The sequence below is a fragment of the Peromyscus eremicus genome, chromosome 23 (genome assembly GCF_949786415.1).
Source record: "Peromyscus eremicus chromosome 23, PerEre_H2_v1, whole genome shotgun sequence".
Lineage (NCBI taxonomy): Eukaryota > Metazoa > Chordata > Mammalia > Rodentia > Cricetidae > Peromyscus > Peromyscus eremicus.
The window spans coordinates 34,653,111-34,671,140 of NC_081438.1; the positions used below are offsets into that span (position 1 = coordinate 34,653,111).

General features: G+C 55.3%; 2 protein-coding genes across 2 annotated transcripts in view; one reads left to right on the top strand and one right to left on the bottom strand.

The window, feature by feature from the left end:
* The first annotated feature begins 1,212 nt into the window (after positions 1–1,212).
* On the top strand, positions 1,213–5,279 carry Bhlha15 (basic helix-loop-helix family member a15). The gene is made up of 2 exons (XM_059249425.1): positions 1,213–1,293; positions 1,983–5,279. Exon 2 carries the CDS (start codon positions 2,023–2,025, stop codon positions 2,614–2,616), a length of 594 nt encoding a protein of 197 aa, XP_059105408.1. The 5' UTR covers positions 1,213–1,293; positions 1,983–2,022; the 3' UTR covers positions 2,617–5,279.
* Positions 5,280–5,495: 216 nt separating this feature from the next.
* Tecpr1 (tectonin beta-propeller repeat containing 1) overlaps positions 5,496–18,030 on the bottom strand; it is a 28,102-nt gene continuing 15,567 nt past the window's right edge. Inside the window, 14 exon segments of the mRNA XM_059248970.1 lie at positions 5,496–7,077; positions 7,175–7,294; positions 7,421–7,527; positions 8,747–8,839; positions 9,427–9,562; positions 10,012–10,195; positions 10,691–10,747; positions 11,852–11,931; positions 12,091–12,187; positions 15,116–15,218; positions 16,285–16,306; positions 16,308–16,413; positions 17,846–17,961; positions 17,963–18,004. Of these exon segments, the coding sequence (XP_059104953.1) occupies positions 6,976–7,077; positions 7,175–7,294; positions 7,421–7,527; positions 8,747–8,839; positions 9,427–9,562; positions 10,012–10,195; positions 10,691–10,747; positions 11,852–11,931; positions 12,091–12,187; positions 15,116–15,218; positions 16,285–16,306; positions 16,308–16,413; positions 17,846–17,961; positions 17,963–18,004 (1,365 nt within the window). The 3' untranslated portion in view covers positions 5,496–6,975.

Genomic DNA, 18,030 nt, shown 5'->3' on the forward strand with positions numbered 1-18,030 from the left:
ATAGCACACTCACTGTATTAAATTATATATATATTTTATATATATATATATATAATTTCCAGCACACTTTTGTCAATAGTTGAGTCCTGTCAAAGCACAGAGGTTGAGCTGAGTGTGCCAGTACCCTGTTGTAATTCTAGCACTTGGGAGGCAGAGGCTGGAGGATCAGGAGCTCAAGGGCAGCCTGAGGTACAGCCAACAAAATGGCTCGGTCCCTTGCAGCCAAGTCACTTGTACCAAGCCTTATGCCTTGAGTTCACCCCTGGGACTCACACGGTAGAAGTAGAGAGCAGACTCCTGCAGGTTGTCCTCTGACCTGTGAGCACACACACATACAAAACCAAACAACAATAAAAGAATTTGTTAAAAGCCAGCAAGAAAGCCTGTTTTCTGTGAGCACCATGACATTCATGGACAACTTGGTTCTCTCCTTCCGCCATGTGGTTTCCAGACTCAAGTCGTCAGACTTGGTGTCAGGTGCCTCGACCCACGGAGCCGTCTCTTTTTGGTTTTTCTGAGACAGGGTTTCTCTGTGTAGCTTTGGGGCCTATCCTGAAACTCACTTTATAGACCAGGCTGGCCTCGAACTCACAGAGATCCGCCTGCCTCTGCCTCCCGAGTGCTGGGATTAAAGGTGTGCACCATCCATCACTGCCTCCCGTTGCACATAACCTTTTATATTGTAATTTCCTTGTAACCCCGGGAAACCGAGGCAGGCTCCCTCAAAGCAGGTAGGCAGCTAGGTGAGTTTCTTTCTTTCTTTTTTTAAGCCCAATTTTCTGACTCATGAAGACAGTAACACTCCGCCACTAGGAGATCTAGTGATCTGGGTGGCCTCCCTGACTCACCCTATTCCAGTCTGGAGAGGCTACAGCGAGGAAAGCTGAGCCCTGAGTCCGCTGAATTCAGAGTGTTCTGGGGCCGGGTAGGAGAGGTCTTGCCAGCTTTGTTTAGGGATGTGGCTGCCGTTCCTGTAAGATTACTCAGGGTGGCTTATCCTAGACTGTTCTGAGCCTTAACCCCAAGGCCAGGTGCACTGGCCAGGTGCAGTCCCGGGTTTCCCCCGCCCCAGCGGGTCCCCAGAGACACCACGGGCTCTCAGACCCAGAGGGACAGGGGAGGCGGGTCGGCACCGGTCCCCAGAGCGGGGGGCGTGGCCGCAGGTGCCGCCCTGGCCCCGCCCAGCGAGTTCATTTACATGCTTCCCGCGGCCCCGCCCGTGGTGGCTAAAGCTACGTGTCCTTGTCCCCCGTGGGCAACCTCAGAACGTGCGGCCTCGGATCGGATCCCCAGGTAAACCAAGGGGTTGGGGGAGCCGGATGGGACTACTGGGAGGGGACCCAGAGGCAGGACTAGATGGACGCCTGGCTCGGGGTGGGAGGAAAACCCAGATGGTGGCTCCCACTCAGACTGGCTGGTGGCATCCACGTGGTGGAACTGGGGGCTGCTGCAGGGCCTTGGCGACTGTCAATCTGACCTGTGAGCTGTCCTGTGTGCACTTACTGCAGTTCTGGCTCTGATAGTGTCTGGGCCTCTGTCATGTCCAGGAATGCTGTAAACATGCCGTCTAACGGGTGTTGTCTGTCCCTGGGACAAATGACAGTGTTGGAGGGGACCCCATAAGCCAGGGCCGGGACCTGTTCCTGGGTGGTTTAAACAAATTGTCAAGGATTGTCACCTAGGCTCAGGAGGTACTTGCAATAGTGAAGGGCATGGGACCTGAAAGGGTTCACAGTTCAGTGGGGAGGGGAGACTGCAGGAGAGAGAAAAGTGTGTCAGTGTGAGATTAACAAGGGCTACGGAGCAGAGGGGAGTCAGTGCCGGGCCAGTGTGAATGGGAAGCACATGGGTGTCACTATGCACCAGCGGTCAGCTGCACTGGCTGTTGATACCATTGCACTGGAAAGAAGCAATGAGACCGCCATGCTGCTTGCTCCCTGGCCACACTGAATGACTGCAGAGGGCTGTGTTCTGAATTTCAGTTTGAAGGGCCTCTTCCGGCCACCACCTCCTGGGAAAACTATGAAGACCAAGAACCGACCTCCTCGGCGCCGGACACCCATGCAGGACACAGAAGCCACCCCAGGAGAGCAGACCCCCGACAGACCCCAGTCGGGCTCAGGGGGGTCGGAGCTGACAAAGGGTCTTCGGAGTAGGACGGCCCGCGCAGGCGGAGCCCGAGCAGAGGTCAGCCACCGGCGACAAGGGTCTGGTGGCCGCAGGGAGAACAGTGTTCAGAGGCGGCTGGAGAGCAATGAGCGGGAAAGACAGCGGATGCATAAACTCAACAACGCCTTCCAAGCACTGCGTGAGGTCATCCCGCATGTGCGGGCCGACAAGAAACTCTCCAAGATCGAGACGCTCACGCTGGCCAAGAACTATATCAAGTCACTGACCGCCACCATACTCACTATGTCCAGCAGCCGCCTCCCGGGGCTGGAGGGGCCGGGGCCTGCACCAGGCCCTAAACTCTATCAGCACTACCATCACCAGCAGCAGCAGCAGCAGCAGCAGCAGCAGGTGGCTGGGGCTATGCTAGGCGCCACCGAGGACCAGCCCCAAGGTCACCTGCAACGGTACTCTACACAGATTCACAGCTTCAGGGAGGGGAGCTAGCACCTGCTCCGGGCCCTGGGGTGGGTTGACAGTGCTGACCAGGCCTGCTCATCTCAGCTCTGGTCCCTCCATGCCACAAGCCCGACTGGTGATGACACTATTGGGGGTCATTGGGGGGGTTTTGTTGTTGACCAGAGACATGGCCCAGGCTGTCCTGGAACTCCTCCTCGTCCTCCTGCTCCACCTCTCTCTGGCTGGGATTACAGGCACACATCACCACACGGTGCAGTGCTGGGGGATGAACCAAGGGCTCCGTGCATGCTAGGCACGCACTCAACCTACGGATCGACGACGTCCCGCAGCCCAAGGTTGAATCTCCAGTGCCTCCATTTTCCTTGAATGTCAGTCAGCTCAGCCACCAACATAGGGCTGTTTTTCCTAGCCACCCAGGGGACAAGGGAGTGTGATCTGGGCCATCAAGGCATCTTGAGGCCCTAATCTCTGGGGAAAGCCTGCCCAGTCCCTGCAATCCTTTCCACAAACCAGGCAGGAGGGGAACATACTTGCCTTCCTCACGATTCTTTTTATGTGTGGTGGCCAAGGGGCAATTCCAGGAAGAACTTTACTTACAAATGTCCCTGCTACCACTGAGCCCAAGATCCAACCTGTATTGTGGGGCTACATGGAGGCTGGGCCCAAAGCGTCGCCCAAGGCCCTTGAGGGAGTTTAGCAAAGCCAAGGTGGCAGCTCGTTCTTGGCAGCCCAGATGCCCTGGGCCCAACTCAACAACTGGGTTTAGAAGGGCCTCATGGGACTTGAAGTGGATAAGGGGGTTCTCTTTTTTTTCCCAAATGGAGACTTCTGGAAAGGCGGCAGTGCCCTGGGCCGTGGCTGACCACAGCCTGAGTGGGGCCTGGGATCTGAGGCTCTCTGTTTGGGCTGGGCAGGGTCTTTATGAAGAGGGCCTCCCAGCCTCTGTACAGGGATAGACTGGCCCTGGGCCTTTTGCAGGCTTCTCACACCTGTACCCCACCCCCACCCCTCCGTTCCAGGGTGTACCACCATGCTTAGTCCTCATTCTTCTTGCCTTTGCCCCGATGTACGGCTGCCATGTGTGTTTTTTTCACAGGCTCGTGGGACGTAGCTCTTGGTACCTTTGGTGTTTTCTCTGAGGCGGAAGCTGGAGTGACAGGCTTGCCCCTCCCCCAACCTGGTCATTAATAACGAGGACCGAGCGGTTGGCAACCTAGCTGCCTCAAGCCCAGCTTCCTTCTGTGGGGCGTTCCTGCCCCACTGGCTCTGCCAGGCTTTACTGCTTCGCCGTCCACTGCTGTTGGTCTCTCCTTCCTCTCTTTGTCTCTCTGACCAGAACTGTCCTGGAGTTCCTTGGGACCCATGCCCCCCCCCCCTTTTTTTTTAAAGAGTGACAGGAATCTCACGATATATAGCTCAGGTTGGTTGCAAATTATGCAGCCCAGGCTGGTTTTGAACTCGTGCTTCAGCCTTCCAAGCGCTATGAACATAGGTGTAGGGGACAGCCCTGGTACCCCAAGAGACAGATCATAGCCGCACTGGGCCTGGGGGTGTGATCTCTCCATCCCAGTGAGACTTGGGTTTGGTCCTGTCCCTTCACAGATCATAGGTCGGGTAGACTGAAGGCCTTTGTGTCTGTGATTCGGGGATGGTTACTGGGAAAGGTCAATAGTTAGGGAATTTGCCAATGTGAGCTGAGGCCAGGCACAACTCCAAGTTGGAAAGCCAGAGCCCAGATAGGCCTTGCTATGGGGGACCTGCCCAGCAGAACACAGAGGCCTCTGCCGACAGACACTACTACAGACCTAGTGGCTGGCTTCCAGGGGAGACCAGGCCAGAGCTTGGCTCATTTTGCTGGACCTTGCCTGGAAGCACAGGGAGGAAGGGAAGCTTCCTGGCCGAACTTCTGCCCTAAGGCCTGACTGCAGCCCAGGGCTGTCCAGGGTCACTGCCTTGCAGGACCACAGCCTCGTGGCTCTTTGTGCCCCACACGCTGGCAGGCACTCGCACCTGCTCCCCAGAGGATGGCATGGACCTAGCTGTCCAGTTCTTTACCGGTGACAGACAGGACCTATATGTCCCTTGGGAGGCTAGGGGACAAGTCTAGGATATCGGTAAGGCCCGTTGGCCTGTCTCCCTGACCCAAGCCCAGGCTTTTTTTTTTTCTCTTTTATTGAGACAGGTCTCAAGTAGTCTAGGTTGACCTCCAACTTGCTATGTAGTAAAGGATGAACTTCTGATTCTCCTGCCTCTACCTCGTGTTGGGACTCACTACAGGCATGTACCCCTGCGCCCAGTTTAGGCAGTTCTGGGGATTGAACCTAGGGCTTGGAGCATCTTCGGCAAGCTCTCTACCAAGTGATCTACACCTCTAGCCTGGTCTCTTCATTCCTGCTGGGTAACAGGGCTGAGTTTACTCGAACCCCTGGACAGGAGGGATAGAGCTGCCCCTGACCAGGTCACCTGGACTGTGGAACCACCAGAGCTGATCACCTTCCCATCAACACAAGCAGAGAAACGGGAAATGTGACCTGTCTGGAAAAAGCCAAGATGAACAGAACAGCCTGCGCCCTGCCTGTCACCGCGGTGAAAATATTCCTTAAATGACCTGAGCTGGTTCTTTTCCCCCCTAATGGTTCCCTCCAAGTACTAATGAAATTGCCAGCTGTATCTTCACATGAAAAGATTCCACTGCCACTGTGCTTTGGTCCTCGGCACAGGTGCCCGGAGACCTGTGCCTTTTAATCCAAATGCCTAATAAAAATATGTCAGTCATGCTGTGGTATAAATTTTTATTAAATAGAACATCTGAGGAGTCTGGACAGTTTGGTGCCACTGAGGGGGCGAACAGCTGATGCTCAGCAGTGACACCCTCGAGGTGATGCTAGCAGAGTGACACCCTCGAGGTGATGTTAGCAGAGTGATGCCCTCAAGGCGCTCTGTTAAGAGCTATCTGCAGCAGAACACACAGGTCACAGCTGCTGGGGACAAGCCAGGATGCTCCCTTGGAATCCTGACACTGACATGCAGACAGGGGAGTGACCCCTCGAGCACCCCTCTGTACACGGGTATGTCTGGTCCCACCTCTGGAAATGCTGAGGACATGGGGCTCCTCAGATATCCTTGGGATGGGGCCCCAGAGTAGTTCCCTCTTAGCTTCCGGGGACACCTCTCATGCAGAATGGAACCCTTCCTGACCATGACCCCACTCGGAGGATTCCAGGGCAAACCAGTTAAGAGGGGTGATAGAGATGGGGCTCTGGCACCCCATGGGCAGGGTCTGAAACATCAGACATCACCTGCTGGGGCACACACTCACGCTGGGGGCCAGTGCTTAGGCTGTGCCAGGCAGGCTACAGAGGTCACCTCAGGACAGCAAATGCCTTCTGTCCAGCCCTGGGGCACAAGACAGCCTAGGGTTCTGGCCATACCCTTTCCACAGGGCACAGATTTCCTCACCCAAGTCTAGGGTGCGAGTTGCCTCCACCCAGACCTGGCCACCCTGCAACAAGTGGGCAAGGAAGCCCTGCCCCCACATCTGAAAGAGGGGCTAAACTGGGGTTCATGGTGGTGATTCTCTACATGGAAACTACCTTGCAGTGTATCCCAGGAGAGGACCCCAAACCAGGCTAAGACCCACCTGGTTCCTGAGGCAGGGTCTCGTGTAGCCCAGGCTGGCCTCAAACTTACTGTGGAGCCGAGGGTGCCCTTGAACACCTGATCATCTTGCCTCTGTCTTCTGAGTACTGGGATTACAGGCATGCGCCATCATGCCTGGTTTATTTATCTAGATATTGTGTGTGTGTGTATGATAGTCTTGCTATGTGGTCTCAAACTCACACTCACAATCCCCCTGCCTCAGCCTCCTGAGTGCTGGGCATATAAGCATTAGCCACCAAGCCCAACTCCTTTGCTTAACTTTTGAAGCAAAAACCCATTTGGAAACCTGCTGAGGGATGACTGCAGACTGAGGCTTGGAGACCTGAGCCTCACAGCTGGTTCTCCTGGGGGTGACTTGGGGTCTCCAGGTGAGGAAGGCCCCTCCTTGGACCTGCCTCTTTAGGGCCAGGATTTCTGGAGGGCTCTGAGCTCCTGGCCTGGAAAGCTGGGAGGTATAACAGGGAGGGACCAGGGCTGAGGGCCCCAGGCAGTAGTCATCCCCTCCACTCTTCCCCTGCATCATCCCTCGCAGTCTTGGAACGCGTGTGGGAGCACCCCCACAGTTTCACATCTCTGGGCATTTTGTCGGTGCTTCAAAATGGCTGACTTTGGCCTGACTCCCTGTGCATGTGTGGGCCTGGGTGATGCCCTCCCACACTACACAAGAAAGGCTCGGTTCTGGTCCTTCCGGCTCAAACCATCCTTGCCTCCAGGTGAGGAGAGGCCTCAGCAGTAAACGGGACCTTGACCATGGGCCTCCTGTTCCCTGGACACGTTCTTGGGTACCATGATGGCATTGGCTCGGACGGAGATGTGGTCCCAGCCTCCCTACAAGCAGAAAGCCATGTCACTTAGGACTCAAGTATCCTCCCAAAGGCTCTCCCACCAACCCCCACGCTGAGTCTGGTGCACACAGTGCACTTACTCCAATGCCATAGTCCCAGCCCTGCCCCTTGGGCTCCCGAGGTTGGACACCCACGCGACGACACACCGTGCCCCGGCTCAGGCCATGGCTCCCCTGGACTTTGTTGGCAATCACCCAGACCTGGAACAGAACTTCGTTGGAGCTCCTGGCCCAGCTGTAGAGGCGCAGCTGGGTACACAAGAGAGAGACCAGAGAGGAGACCCCTCTTCCCCACTGCCGAAAACCTGCTCTCCCTCTCCCCCTCACCTGGTCCAGCGGCCCCACAGACACTTTGCGCACATTGTTGGACACGTGCTCCCAGCTGGAGCCTTGTGGATAGCTGGGGGTGATCCCCGCTCGGTACCACAGGTTCCCTGGACGGAGAAGCAACCAAGGTCATCGGCAGAGTCCTGTTGGCTCATCTTGGCATGCTGTGGGGTCAACCCCCAGCTCCCCCTCCAATCCTTCACACCCAAGGGCTCTTGATGACCCACAGGCAGGAGCCTGGGCCACAGCCAGCCCTGTCTCTCTGTGTTCTAGGCTTCATAATCGTCTCATTGTGCCTCTTGGGGCTGACAGCCTCAGCCTCTCTGCTGAGGGAGAAGCCGAGGACAAAGAATGTTTTAAGCAAATAAAAAGAAAACCGGATCTGGACGCAACACCCTGGACTCCGAGACTGTTTTTGTTTTCTTTTCTTTTTCAGAGTCTCACGTAGCCCAGGCTGGCTTTGAACTCCTGATCCTGCTGCCTCTATCTCCCAGTACTGAGATCACTGGCGCACAAACCACACCCAGTGCGTGCGGTGCTTCGTGTGTGCGAGGCAGGTGCTCTACCAACGGAGCTGGGTGTTTTCTCCAGGTTTTCAGAGATGGGGTCTCACTATGGAGCTCAGGACAGCCTCAAACTGATCCTTTTGTGGAAGCCTTTCCGGGATAGGGGTTATAAGACATGTTCTACCATTCCTGCTTGCAAGTTTCTGAGGCAGGGTCTCATGGGCTCCAGGCTTGCCTCGAACTTACTGAGGATGGCCCAAACCTCTGATCCTCTTGCCTGCGCTCCCGTGGCTCTAAAGTCTTGATTCTGCCTTCTCTACCCATCTCATCGACACAGTTGGTAAAATCTTGAGAAGAATGGGCCAGGGCTCTCTCTGTCTGAGGTGACACAGGGCTCAGAAATGGCCCTGCTGCCTGTGGGGCTGCTGTGTTCCACACCCAGGAGCTCCTAGATGATGTTCTAGATGCATCTGGGGCTAGTGTCACGAGCCAAGGAAGTTAGGGGAGAGACCGAGGCTGGCTGTGAGCTGACGTTTCTGGCCTCACGCAGGGGTCCTAGGGGCTTTGCCGTTTTGTCTTGGTCCAGGCCCTGCCTGCATGGCTCCCGAGGGTCAAGACTTCACTGAGCGCCAGTGCCCTGTCTCCATGTTGACCACAATGCAGGAGGGTGACCTTAACAGCTCAAGTCCCTTGTCCCTAAGGGAAACAACACTTCCAAAGGATGGCATCTCAGCCTACTTGTGGCCTGGTCATGATCATACTGGGGTCTCCATGGGACCCTATCCTCCCTACTGACCATGCAGACTCTCAAATAACTTGCCGTTTTCATCCAAGGCGTATACTGACGTCTGGCCCACAGACACCTGTGCCAGCTTCTGTTTGGGAGGAGATGGGATATGGTACCAGCAGTCACCTGTGAGGGGAAAGCTGACTCAGGAGGTAATCGGGAGACCCCCACACCTGTGAGCCCAGACCCAGGCCTGTCTCGTGCTCCAAAGCTGACAGTAGGCTGAGGCCTTGCAGCCAGCCTTCAGCCCCGGCTGAACAAGCGTGGCTTGGGCTCGGTGTGTCAGCTGAGCATCACGTAAGGCCAACTCAGGCTCTGGCGTCCACCCAGTATCTCAGCTTTGCCCAGGGTCCTTTGGGGTCCATCCTGGGTTCTGCCATCAAGCCCACCTCATCCATGTGACAGAAGATGCCTAGCCTGGCACACAGTTGGCACATGAACTCAGTGCTGCCCTTCAACCCCCTGCAAAACCCAGTGAAGGAAAGGCCAGCATGGCTCACACCCCCAGATAACAAGAGTGGTCCCACAGCTCAGGAGCCCTCACCAGGGGTGTTATCCCAGACGGTCCCTGTGTGGACGAGGGAGCCTCGGAGTGAAGAGCCCTACTCATCCCTGAGCCTGCCCCAGAGGACCCACCCACCATCTTACCGGGCAACTTCCTTCCCACACTCCACCAGCGTGGGGCTAGAGGTGGGGGGGTGGGTGCCACTCACCAGCTGGCTGAGAGGGAGACACAGAGCCCCGGTAGAATGCAGAGCCATCCCTGGCCACAGCCCACACCTGATAGCAGGCCCCAATGGAGACAGAGGCGAAGGGCTGGTCAGTGCCAACATGTAGCCAGGAGGAACCCTGGAGATGGAAGGACAAGGGCGACCGCTGAGGGGCCAGCGGGACCACCTGGCCCCCTCCTCAGAGGCTGATACTCAAAGGAGGTATAAGGCACCTAAGCCTGCCTGGGAGGTGAAGGGTGTCCAGGGTGGTCTGACCTAGCCCGAAGTATCGTCTACCTTGGCCCACTGTTAAAGATAACAGCATGTGTACTTCATCAAGGGTGCTAAGGAGCCAGCGTGTCACCTGGGCCCTGCCCCCGCCTCTTTACTCCTAGGCCTGGAGAGATGGCGAGTCTCCATGGCAACCTCATCCTTGGCACTGCTGGCCTCATTTGGATTACAGAGGACATCTTCCCACCCTGGAGACCCATTCTGGGCAGGTCTGGGGAAAGCTCTCAAGCAAGAATCCTGATATCCAGAAGACCGTTCCAAACGAACAGCCCTGAAGCCTAGGAGGCTGGGGCTCACCGCGGGGTTGAGTTCGGATACACCCAGGCGGCAGAGGACATCCCCCTTGTCACTGACAGCCCACAGCGCAATGTTGTGTCCTCCTCGCCCATCCGCATCTGCACTCTCCGGGATGATGGACACATCGCCGAGGGCAATAGGGGCCACTTCTAGCCACGGCCCGCTGGTCACCAGCTTGCATTTTCTGTTCAGGGAAATACGAGCCTGAGCTCAGCAAGCCCCAGGGCATGTCACTGCTCATCACTACCTGCTGCTGCCACGGGCACAGCCCGGCATGCAGAAACTAACATGGGCAGGGCTAGGGGTGAACCACAGGCTCCTCAGGGGAGGGGCAGGGCACCCAGTGGGTGGCAATGATGGGTTCCCGTCCGTCCTCTGCCCTTCCCCCAGCTCACCCTCCAACCTATGGGCAGAGCCGAGCCAGTGACATTTCTCTTATTTACTCTTCAGAACAAACTTCAGAAAGCAGAGCGCGGGGAGCCCGCGGGCATTTCCTGGGCTGACATTTACTTTGACTCCGGTTTCTCTCCCTCCCTCCCTCCCCGCTTCTTTCCTGGGGACTTAAGTCAGAAGCCAGCAGGTCTGGCTCAAGAGAAACCAGCGTCCCCTTCCCTGGGCACAGAGGAAGAACAGGGCAGGGCGGGGCCTGAACCCACGACCCTGCAGTTCTGTCTCTCACCTGGCCCAGCACCTTCTCCTGACAAAATCCTTCATGGTTTTGTACCCATGGTAAGAGCTGCAAGAGGAAGAAATGGTGCAGTCAAGATCACTTTGTGGAACTTTCTAGAAAGTGACACTGTACACACTCTTTCCCCAGCTCTGGGTCACAGAAGCAGAGGAGTAGTTGTAGCTGCGTATAGTTCTCCTAGCTGCCTCAATGTGGTCAGGGCAGAAGTGTAGCTTTCCGGGGGACCCTGAGGCCTGGGCATGGCAGCGGCTGTCCAGACTGGCGGGCTCAGCGGCTCGGCCTGTGCCCTCCCCAGCACCGTCCGAGTGTGCTTGGGGAATGGGAGCCTCTGGTCTAGTTGAGGGCTGGAGAGTCAGGCTAAGAGGCCTCACTGCCACCTGAGGGGATGACCTGGATTCTCACCCTGAGTCTGCTCAGAAGCCATCCAGCTGGGGCCCTGGCTTAGGTTCTTCTGGCTCATGATTCTGATTGGACATTTGCACTGTGAGGGGCCGGAACTAGCCTCAGGGCTCCCAATACAGTACGACAGCCATCAGTCCCCACTTTGTATGGGTACACGGAGGACAGAGAACAATCTTGGCCGCCACTCCCCGCCCTCCTACATCTTTGAGATAGGGTAGGCTGACCGGTGAGTCCCAGGGATCCTCCGTCTCCACTCCCCAGAGCTGGGATTATATGTGTGTCAGTGGGTTGTAGGGGTCAAACCAGGCCCCATGTTTGAGGAACAAGCCCTTTACCAGCTGAGCCACCTCCCAAGCCTAACATACCACCTACTTTACCTTCTACCCACTTGCCTTGGAAGGAGGATCCCTTCAGCAGGAACTCTCCCTCACGTTGCCTCTCCCATCACCTGTCACTCAGGGCCGGGCCTATAGCTCCCCAGAAGCCCCAGTGGATTCCCAGGTTTCCCTTGCCCTTCATGAGTCTCTTAAGCCAACGTGACATGACTGGGCTTTGTCTGAACCTTCAGACCTGACGCAGCAGGGGCAGAGTCTACTACCACAACCAGCGGTGTAAGCGGAGCTCCCCAGGTCCCTCCTACCCCAACTCTGAAGCAGCTGAGATAACAACACTGGGGTGGGTGCTGCCACTCAGCCAGGCTGGGGCAGAACTCGCATGGCAGAGGGTCCCGGGCACAGAGAGACTGCTTACGCGGGGAAGTCACTGGCGTACTGCCATCCTTCCTGATCGGTGCCACCGGGGACACTGAAGTCCACGTACCAGTCAGAGACCTGGGGAAGAGTGAGTCAGTGTGAATGGGAGACTCTCTTCCTCAAAACCCACAGATCAGTAGAAACCCGGGGGATGGGAGGGCCAGGGCCGGCAGACCGTGTACACACACACACACACACACACACACACACACACACACACAGGTGAGCGGGACTCACCCAGGTCCACTGCAGGGACGGCGGCTTTGTGCCGGCCTTGGTGCATTCCTGCAGCCCCGTGGCATCACTCCACATGTACCGGTCCGTGGGCAGACCCCTGGAGCAGGATTACAGATGCAGGGAGGTGACAGAGGACTCAGGATAGGCCACCTGCCCTGACACTCCTGGTAATAGGTTCTTTTTTTTTTTTTTTTTTTTTTTTTTTGGTTTTTCGAGACAGGGTTTCTCTGTGTAGTTTTGCGCCTTTCCTGGAACTCACTTGGTAGTCCAGGCTGGCCTCGAACTCACAGAGATCCACCTGGCTCTGCCTCCCGAGTGCTGGGATTAAAGGCATGAGCCACCACCACCCGGGGGTAATAGGTTCTTATCTCATCCCTGCTGGGGACCTGGCCGAACTGCCCGAACAAGCCACCTCTAGACCCACTCCCACACCAGGGGTAATGGACAAAACCAAAATTGCCCCAGGGGGGCAGAGCAACTGAAATCACCTTGTGTCACCACAGTGCCTGGGCCATAACAACCAAACCGTCTATGGAGGCCATGGCTCACCGTGTGGCCTGGGAGTTGGCTCTCCTTCCCTTGTGTTATGGCCTTAATAGTTGTGCCCTAACCCACAAGCTGCTGCATCCCTCACCCAGTAACCACGGATGCGACCTTAGTTGGAAAGGATGGCTAATCTTTTTTGTTGGTTTCTCTGTGTAGCCCTGGCCGATGATGATTGCCAACTTGCTCAGACTGAGAACACCTAAGAGAATAAGTAATAGACACCCTTCCAAGCATCTCCAGAGTTTATAAACAGGCCATGGAGGCTCTAACCTACTCCACTGATGGAATCAAGATCTGAACAGCCCACTGTGGGAGACGGTGGCACTGTGGGGGGGGGGGGTCTGGCTGGAGGAAGGAGGTCACAGGCAATGTGTTATCATCATGGGTTACATCTGCCTGCTGCCTCTCTGCTTCCCGGATGCCGGGTGAGCAGTTCTGCTTCTCTCTGCCTTTCCACCGTGACATTCCACCTCAGGCCCCCAAACAATGCAGCCAGCAAGGACTGTAACCCATGAGGCCATGAGCCAAGTACAGCTTTCTCCCATTTTAAAACATTACACTGATTTGTTGATGTGTGTGTGTGTGTGTGTGTGTGTGTGTGTGTGTGTGTGTGTGTGGAGGTCAGAGGACAATTTGGGGGAGTCAGTCCTCTCCTTCAACCATGTGGGCCCCAGGGTTTGAACCGGAGTTGTCGGGCTTGGCAGCAAGCATTTTGTTGTTTGTTTGCTTGTCTGTCTGTCTGTCTGTCTGTTAAGCCTCTCACTGGCCTCATCCCTTTCAGGTACTTTGTGACGTCATTAGAGTGAACATTAAGCTAATAAAACCAACGTCTTCATAAGAAGAGAAAATTCAGAGCTGGAGGGGTGCAGAATGGCTCAGTCAGTGAAGAACTTGCCTTGAAAGCACGAAGAATTGAGTTGGAGCCCCAAATCCATGCAAAAAAAAAAAAAAAAGCCGGGCAGTGGCACACATTTGTAATCCCAGCTCCTTGGGACTCCAGATTTCAGTGTCCACAGATCAGACACCACAGAGACCTACATGGTCCTTCATGTACCAGTTGCCTGGGCAGGTTCTGATGTGACAGTCACCAAGCTGAGTGGTTTGGGGTAGCTGTGACTGTCCACTAATAAGACTTCTCAAAAGGATTTTTGTTTTTGTTGTTTTGTGAGACAGTCTCTCACTTTCTAGTCCTGGGACACACTAGGTGGCTGCCTCAGCTTCCTGAGTTCTGGATTACAAGGCATGAGCTATACCCAGCTCAGAAGTTCTGGGGAGGGGAGATGAACAGCTCTATGGCCTTTACTTACATTTTATTTTTAAATATTAAAAAAAATGTATTCCCGCCGGGCGGTGGTGGCGCATGCCTTTAATCCCAGCACTCGGGAGGCAGAGGCAGGTAGATCTTTGTGAGTTCGAGGCCAACCTGGGCTACAGAGCGAGATCCAGGAAAGGCACAAAGCTACACAGAGAAACCCTGTCTCAAAAAACAAAACAAAACAAAACAAAACAAAACAAAAAAATGTATTCCCAGCCAGGTGTGGTGGTGTACACCTTTAATGCCAGCACAGGAGGCAGAGGCAGGTGGATCTCTGAGGCTAGCCTGGTCTACAGAGTGAGTTCCAGGACAGCCAGGGCTACACAGAGAAACCCTATCTTGAAAAAGCAAAACTAAAAACAAACAAAAAGTTATGTATATGTATTTGTGTGTGTGCAGGTATGTGTGTACGTGTGTGCAGGTGCCTGCAAAGGCCAGAAGAGAACATGAGACCCCCTGGAGCTGGAGTGACAGGAGGTCATGTTAGTAACTCAGGTCTTTGGCAGTAGTGTGCACTTTTCATCCCTGGGCCATCTGTCTACAGAGACAGGATCTAGGAATAGAGTTGAAGAAGAAAGAGAAGAGTCTGGGGGAACCATGCAGTCGGTAAAAGCTATCCTTGCAAGCATGAGGACTCAATTCCAACCCACAGAACCCACGTACGAAGTCGGGCCAGGACTGAGGTGGCTCAGGGATTATTACTGCTCTCACTGAGGACGTGAGTGTGGTTCCCAGCACCCATGGAAGGAGGTTCACAACTCCTGCTCTGGGGATCCAGCACTCCTCTGGCCTCCATGGATACCTGCACTCATGTGCACACACACACACACACACACACACACACACACACTTAAAAAGAAAATAAATCTTAGAGGAGAAAAGAGAAGCTGGGTACAGTGGTCCATACTTGAAACCCTATCACTGAGAGGTACAGATGACACCTGAGCTCGGTGGCCTCCATATACACATGCACCCACACAAACATGTGTATGCTCCACATGAACAGATGTGCACACACTCGCACACACACCTAAAAAAGAAACACCATCTAGTTACTTCCAGGCTGGAGGCCTTGACAGCAGCTCCAGGCTATGCTGAACCAGCTTTCGCCAGGTCTGTGGCCTCGGCCAGACGGCACCTTCGCCAAGCATCCACGTCACTTACCTGCTGGTATAGCCTGTGACAGGGTTCCAACGCTGGTTCTCGTAGATGTGGACACTCTTCACATCTGACTGTGTGTAAATGTTGCTGGTGCTGCTGGCCAGGCCTGGAGAAGAGGGGAGAGGCTGCTGGGACCCAGGCCACATTAACCCTGAGGCTGCAGCCAGGAACTTGGCCTTTCTGTCTGAAACAGCTCGGGAGAACAGATCAGAGCGGGGATGCTGAGATGGGTTATTGGATCTCAAAGGGACCAGCCTCGCTTGGGTTTCTGTCTCTCGTGTGTTCGTAATTCCTTTGGGACCGCATGCATAGCTTCCGTGGGAGAGATCTGCAACAGGGTCTCACTGTATGTCCTAGACTGGCCCCCAACACACAGAGATCTGCCGGCTTCAGTTTCCTGAGTGCTGGAAGTGAAAGCAAGCGACCGCCCAACTGGCCCTCCTTCGTTCTTAGAGACCCTGTCTTCTTATCCAGTGCCCAGCGGGTTCCTGCCAGGCTCACCTTATTAGCAAAGCTACCTTGGCCCACACATACGACCTCTGTGAGTCTGGATGTCCTCACAGGCAGGACAGAGACCAAAGCAATTGCTGCCTCGAAGTCAGGGAAGTTCTTTGGCCAGTGAGGCTGTAGGTTCCTTTGGTCTTGGTGGACCCCAGTTCTCCAGGGTCAACTACTTCCTCACCATGGGGTATGGGGCTGTGACATAGAACATGCCTCGGAGTTTGCTTTTGTCTCTACTTTCCACCCTAAACTTGGGGATCCCTGTGGTGGGGACGACTCACTTTCTCACTAAAGAGTTTGGTTTTGTACAATCAGGGAGCATGGTACTGGAGTACCCCAAAGTACTCTGCGACTTCATCTATGAAATGAGGTGCTGGACATACTAGAGCTAGCTGCTGTTCTAGAACCTTCGAGGTCCTCTGCTCTGCTGGTGGGATCCCCCGAGGGCACTCTCAGAGGCTAGGCCTGTTCTCTGGGTTCTCAAGTGCCATGGATTGGCCTGGGACGGCCTTCTGTGGAGGCTGGCAGTGGTGAAGGTTACCTGTCAGCCAGCTGTGGGACAGCAGGCCCGGGGCACTGGGAAGGCTAGCCAGATGAGATCAGGGGAGGTTAGACCCAGAGGGTGTTGGGAACTGATCTTGCCAGCCTCGGGTGCTCGGAGTCACCCTCACCTTGGAAGCAGCCTCCGCCATAAGCCGCCTGTGTATACCCACGCTGTGTGGTCATAGCCAATGCCCCACACCACACCGCGGCTGTTGGCCTCTATGAGCCGCAAGTGGCCTCCCATCTGCCGCCAGAACCTGCAGGAGTGACAAAAGCCCCTCAGCCGTTATCCAACAGGCCCCACGTGGCCAAATACTACAAGTCTGAGACCTCCATGCCAGTACAGACCCCACACACTTGGCTCCTGTTTGAGTTAACCAATTCGAGAGTGGTATACAAGAGGCAGGGGGTCCCTAAGATCTTGTCCCCCCTCACCCTTAGGCCACAATGACCATGGGACAGGACTCAGTGGTTTAATCCATCATGCTCCCCTCTCAGAGCTGGGAAGTGGAGTCAGGCTGGTCATAGTGTGCTAGGTGCATCCAGGCTTAAATGTCATGGCAGAGAGCAGGGGACGTGCCATTTAATCCTTTGTGTAAGGTACAGTGTGGCCAGCTGGCTTCCAAGCCATCCCAGCGAGGCTACCCGGGGACAGTCACCTCCCCAGTAGGAAGGTGGGTTGGTTTTCTGTAGGCTCTGCCTCTGCCACCAGGATGAGTGCCCTGGCTACCCATGGGAGATTCCGGTATATGATTGATTCCTGGGCTGGACTGTGGTCACTGCTAAGGGAGCCCAGGGCTTCCCTGGCAGTCCTCGCCCATCCTCTTCTTCCCCAGAGCCCTGCTCCTACCTGTCCCTTGAGACCCTCTTGTACCATGTCTCATGGATCCCAGGCTGTCCTCAAACTCACTATGCAGCCAAGGATAACCTTGAACTTCCGATCCTCCTCCTTCCACTTCCAAGTACTGGGACTAAAGGCATGTGCCACGATACTCAGTTTACAGGGTACTGAGAATTGAACCTAAGGTTCCTACATTCTAGGCAAATACTCTAACAACTGAAATTCTCAGTGTCCTCCCCCCTCCATGGCTTCAAATGCCCCAACCAGAGAAACCTCTGCTCTAGGATCCCCCATAGCTAAAGGCAATGAGAACCCATCCCCACTCTCCCAAGAGCTTCTCTGCCCCACTCCTAAGACTTCCACCCTTAAGACACATTCCGAGCTTCTTTCTCCCTCTCCTCTCTGCTTCTGGGGAGCCCACACCGCAGGGTCTCAGCAGAGCTGGAAGGGACTGAGCTTCCAGGTGCAGGTCTGGTGAGAGAGATGTGGTTTCTTTGCTTTTTCCCTGGAAGTCCCTTGGGATGGACTAAATCGCATTCACCATACTAGGTTACACCATACTCCAAGTACCCTAGGCTACACCACACTCCAAGTACCCCAGGCTACTCCAGAGCTACTTGGTAGGTACCAATGGCCTCTGAGATCAGCCCTGAACAGGCCCAGTGGGTCTCAGGGTCCAGGAAAACAGCTAACCACTTTTCTGGCTGGTCAGTGAAAAGCTGCATTATGTGGGTTCAGGTCCCACTAGGGGAGCCTTTTCTAGAAACACAAGCTCTGGAGCCTCAGAGTGGATGGGTGGCGGTGTGAGGGGCCAGGTACCAGGGCTATTTAGGGCACAGCCCACTCACATCTGGTCGCAGGGTAGCAGGTGCTCACGGGCTTCCAGGTCTGGGCTGGGCTCACTCACAAAGATGTCACCCTTGCAGGTGACAGACCAGATGGCCTGCGGGGACGGGCGTCCATTGGACTTTCCGGCTCTCACAACAGGACAGGCTGAGCAGGGCGAGCTGGCGTGGGTACACAGGTGGTCACT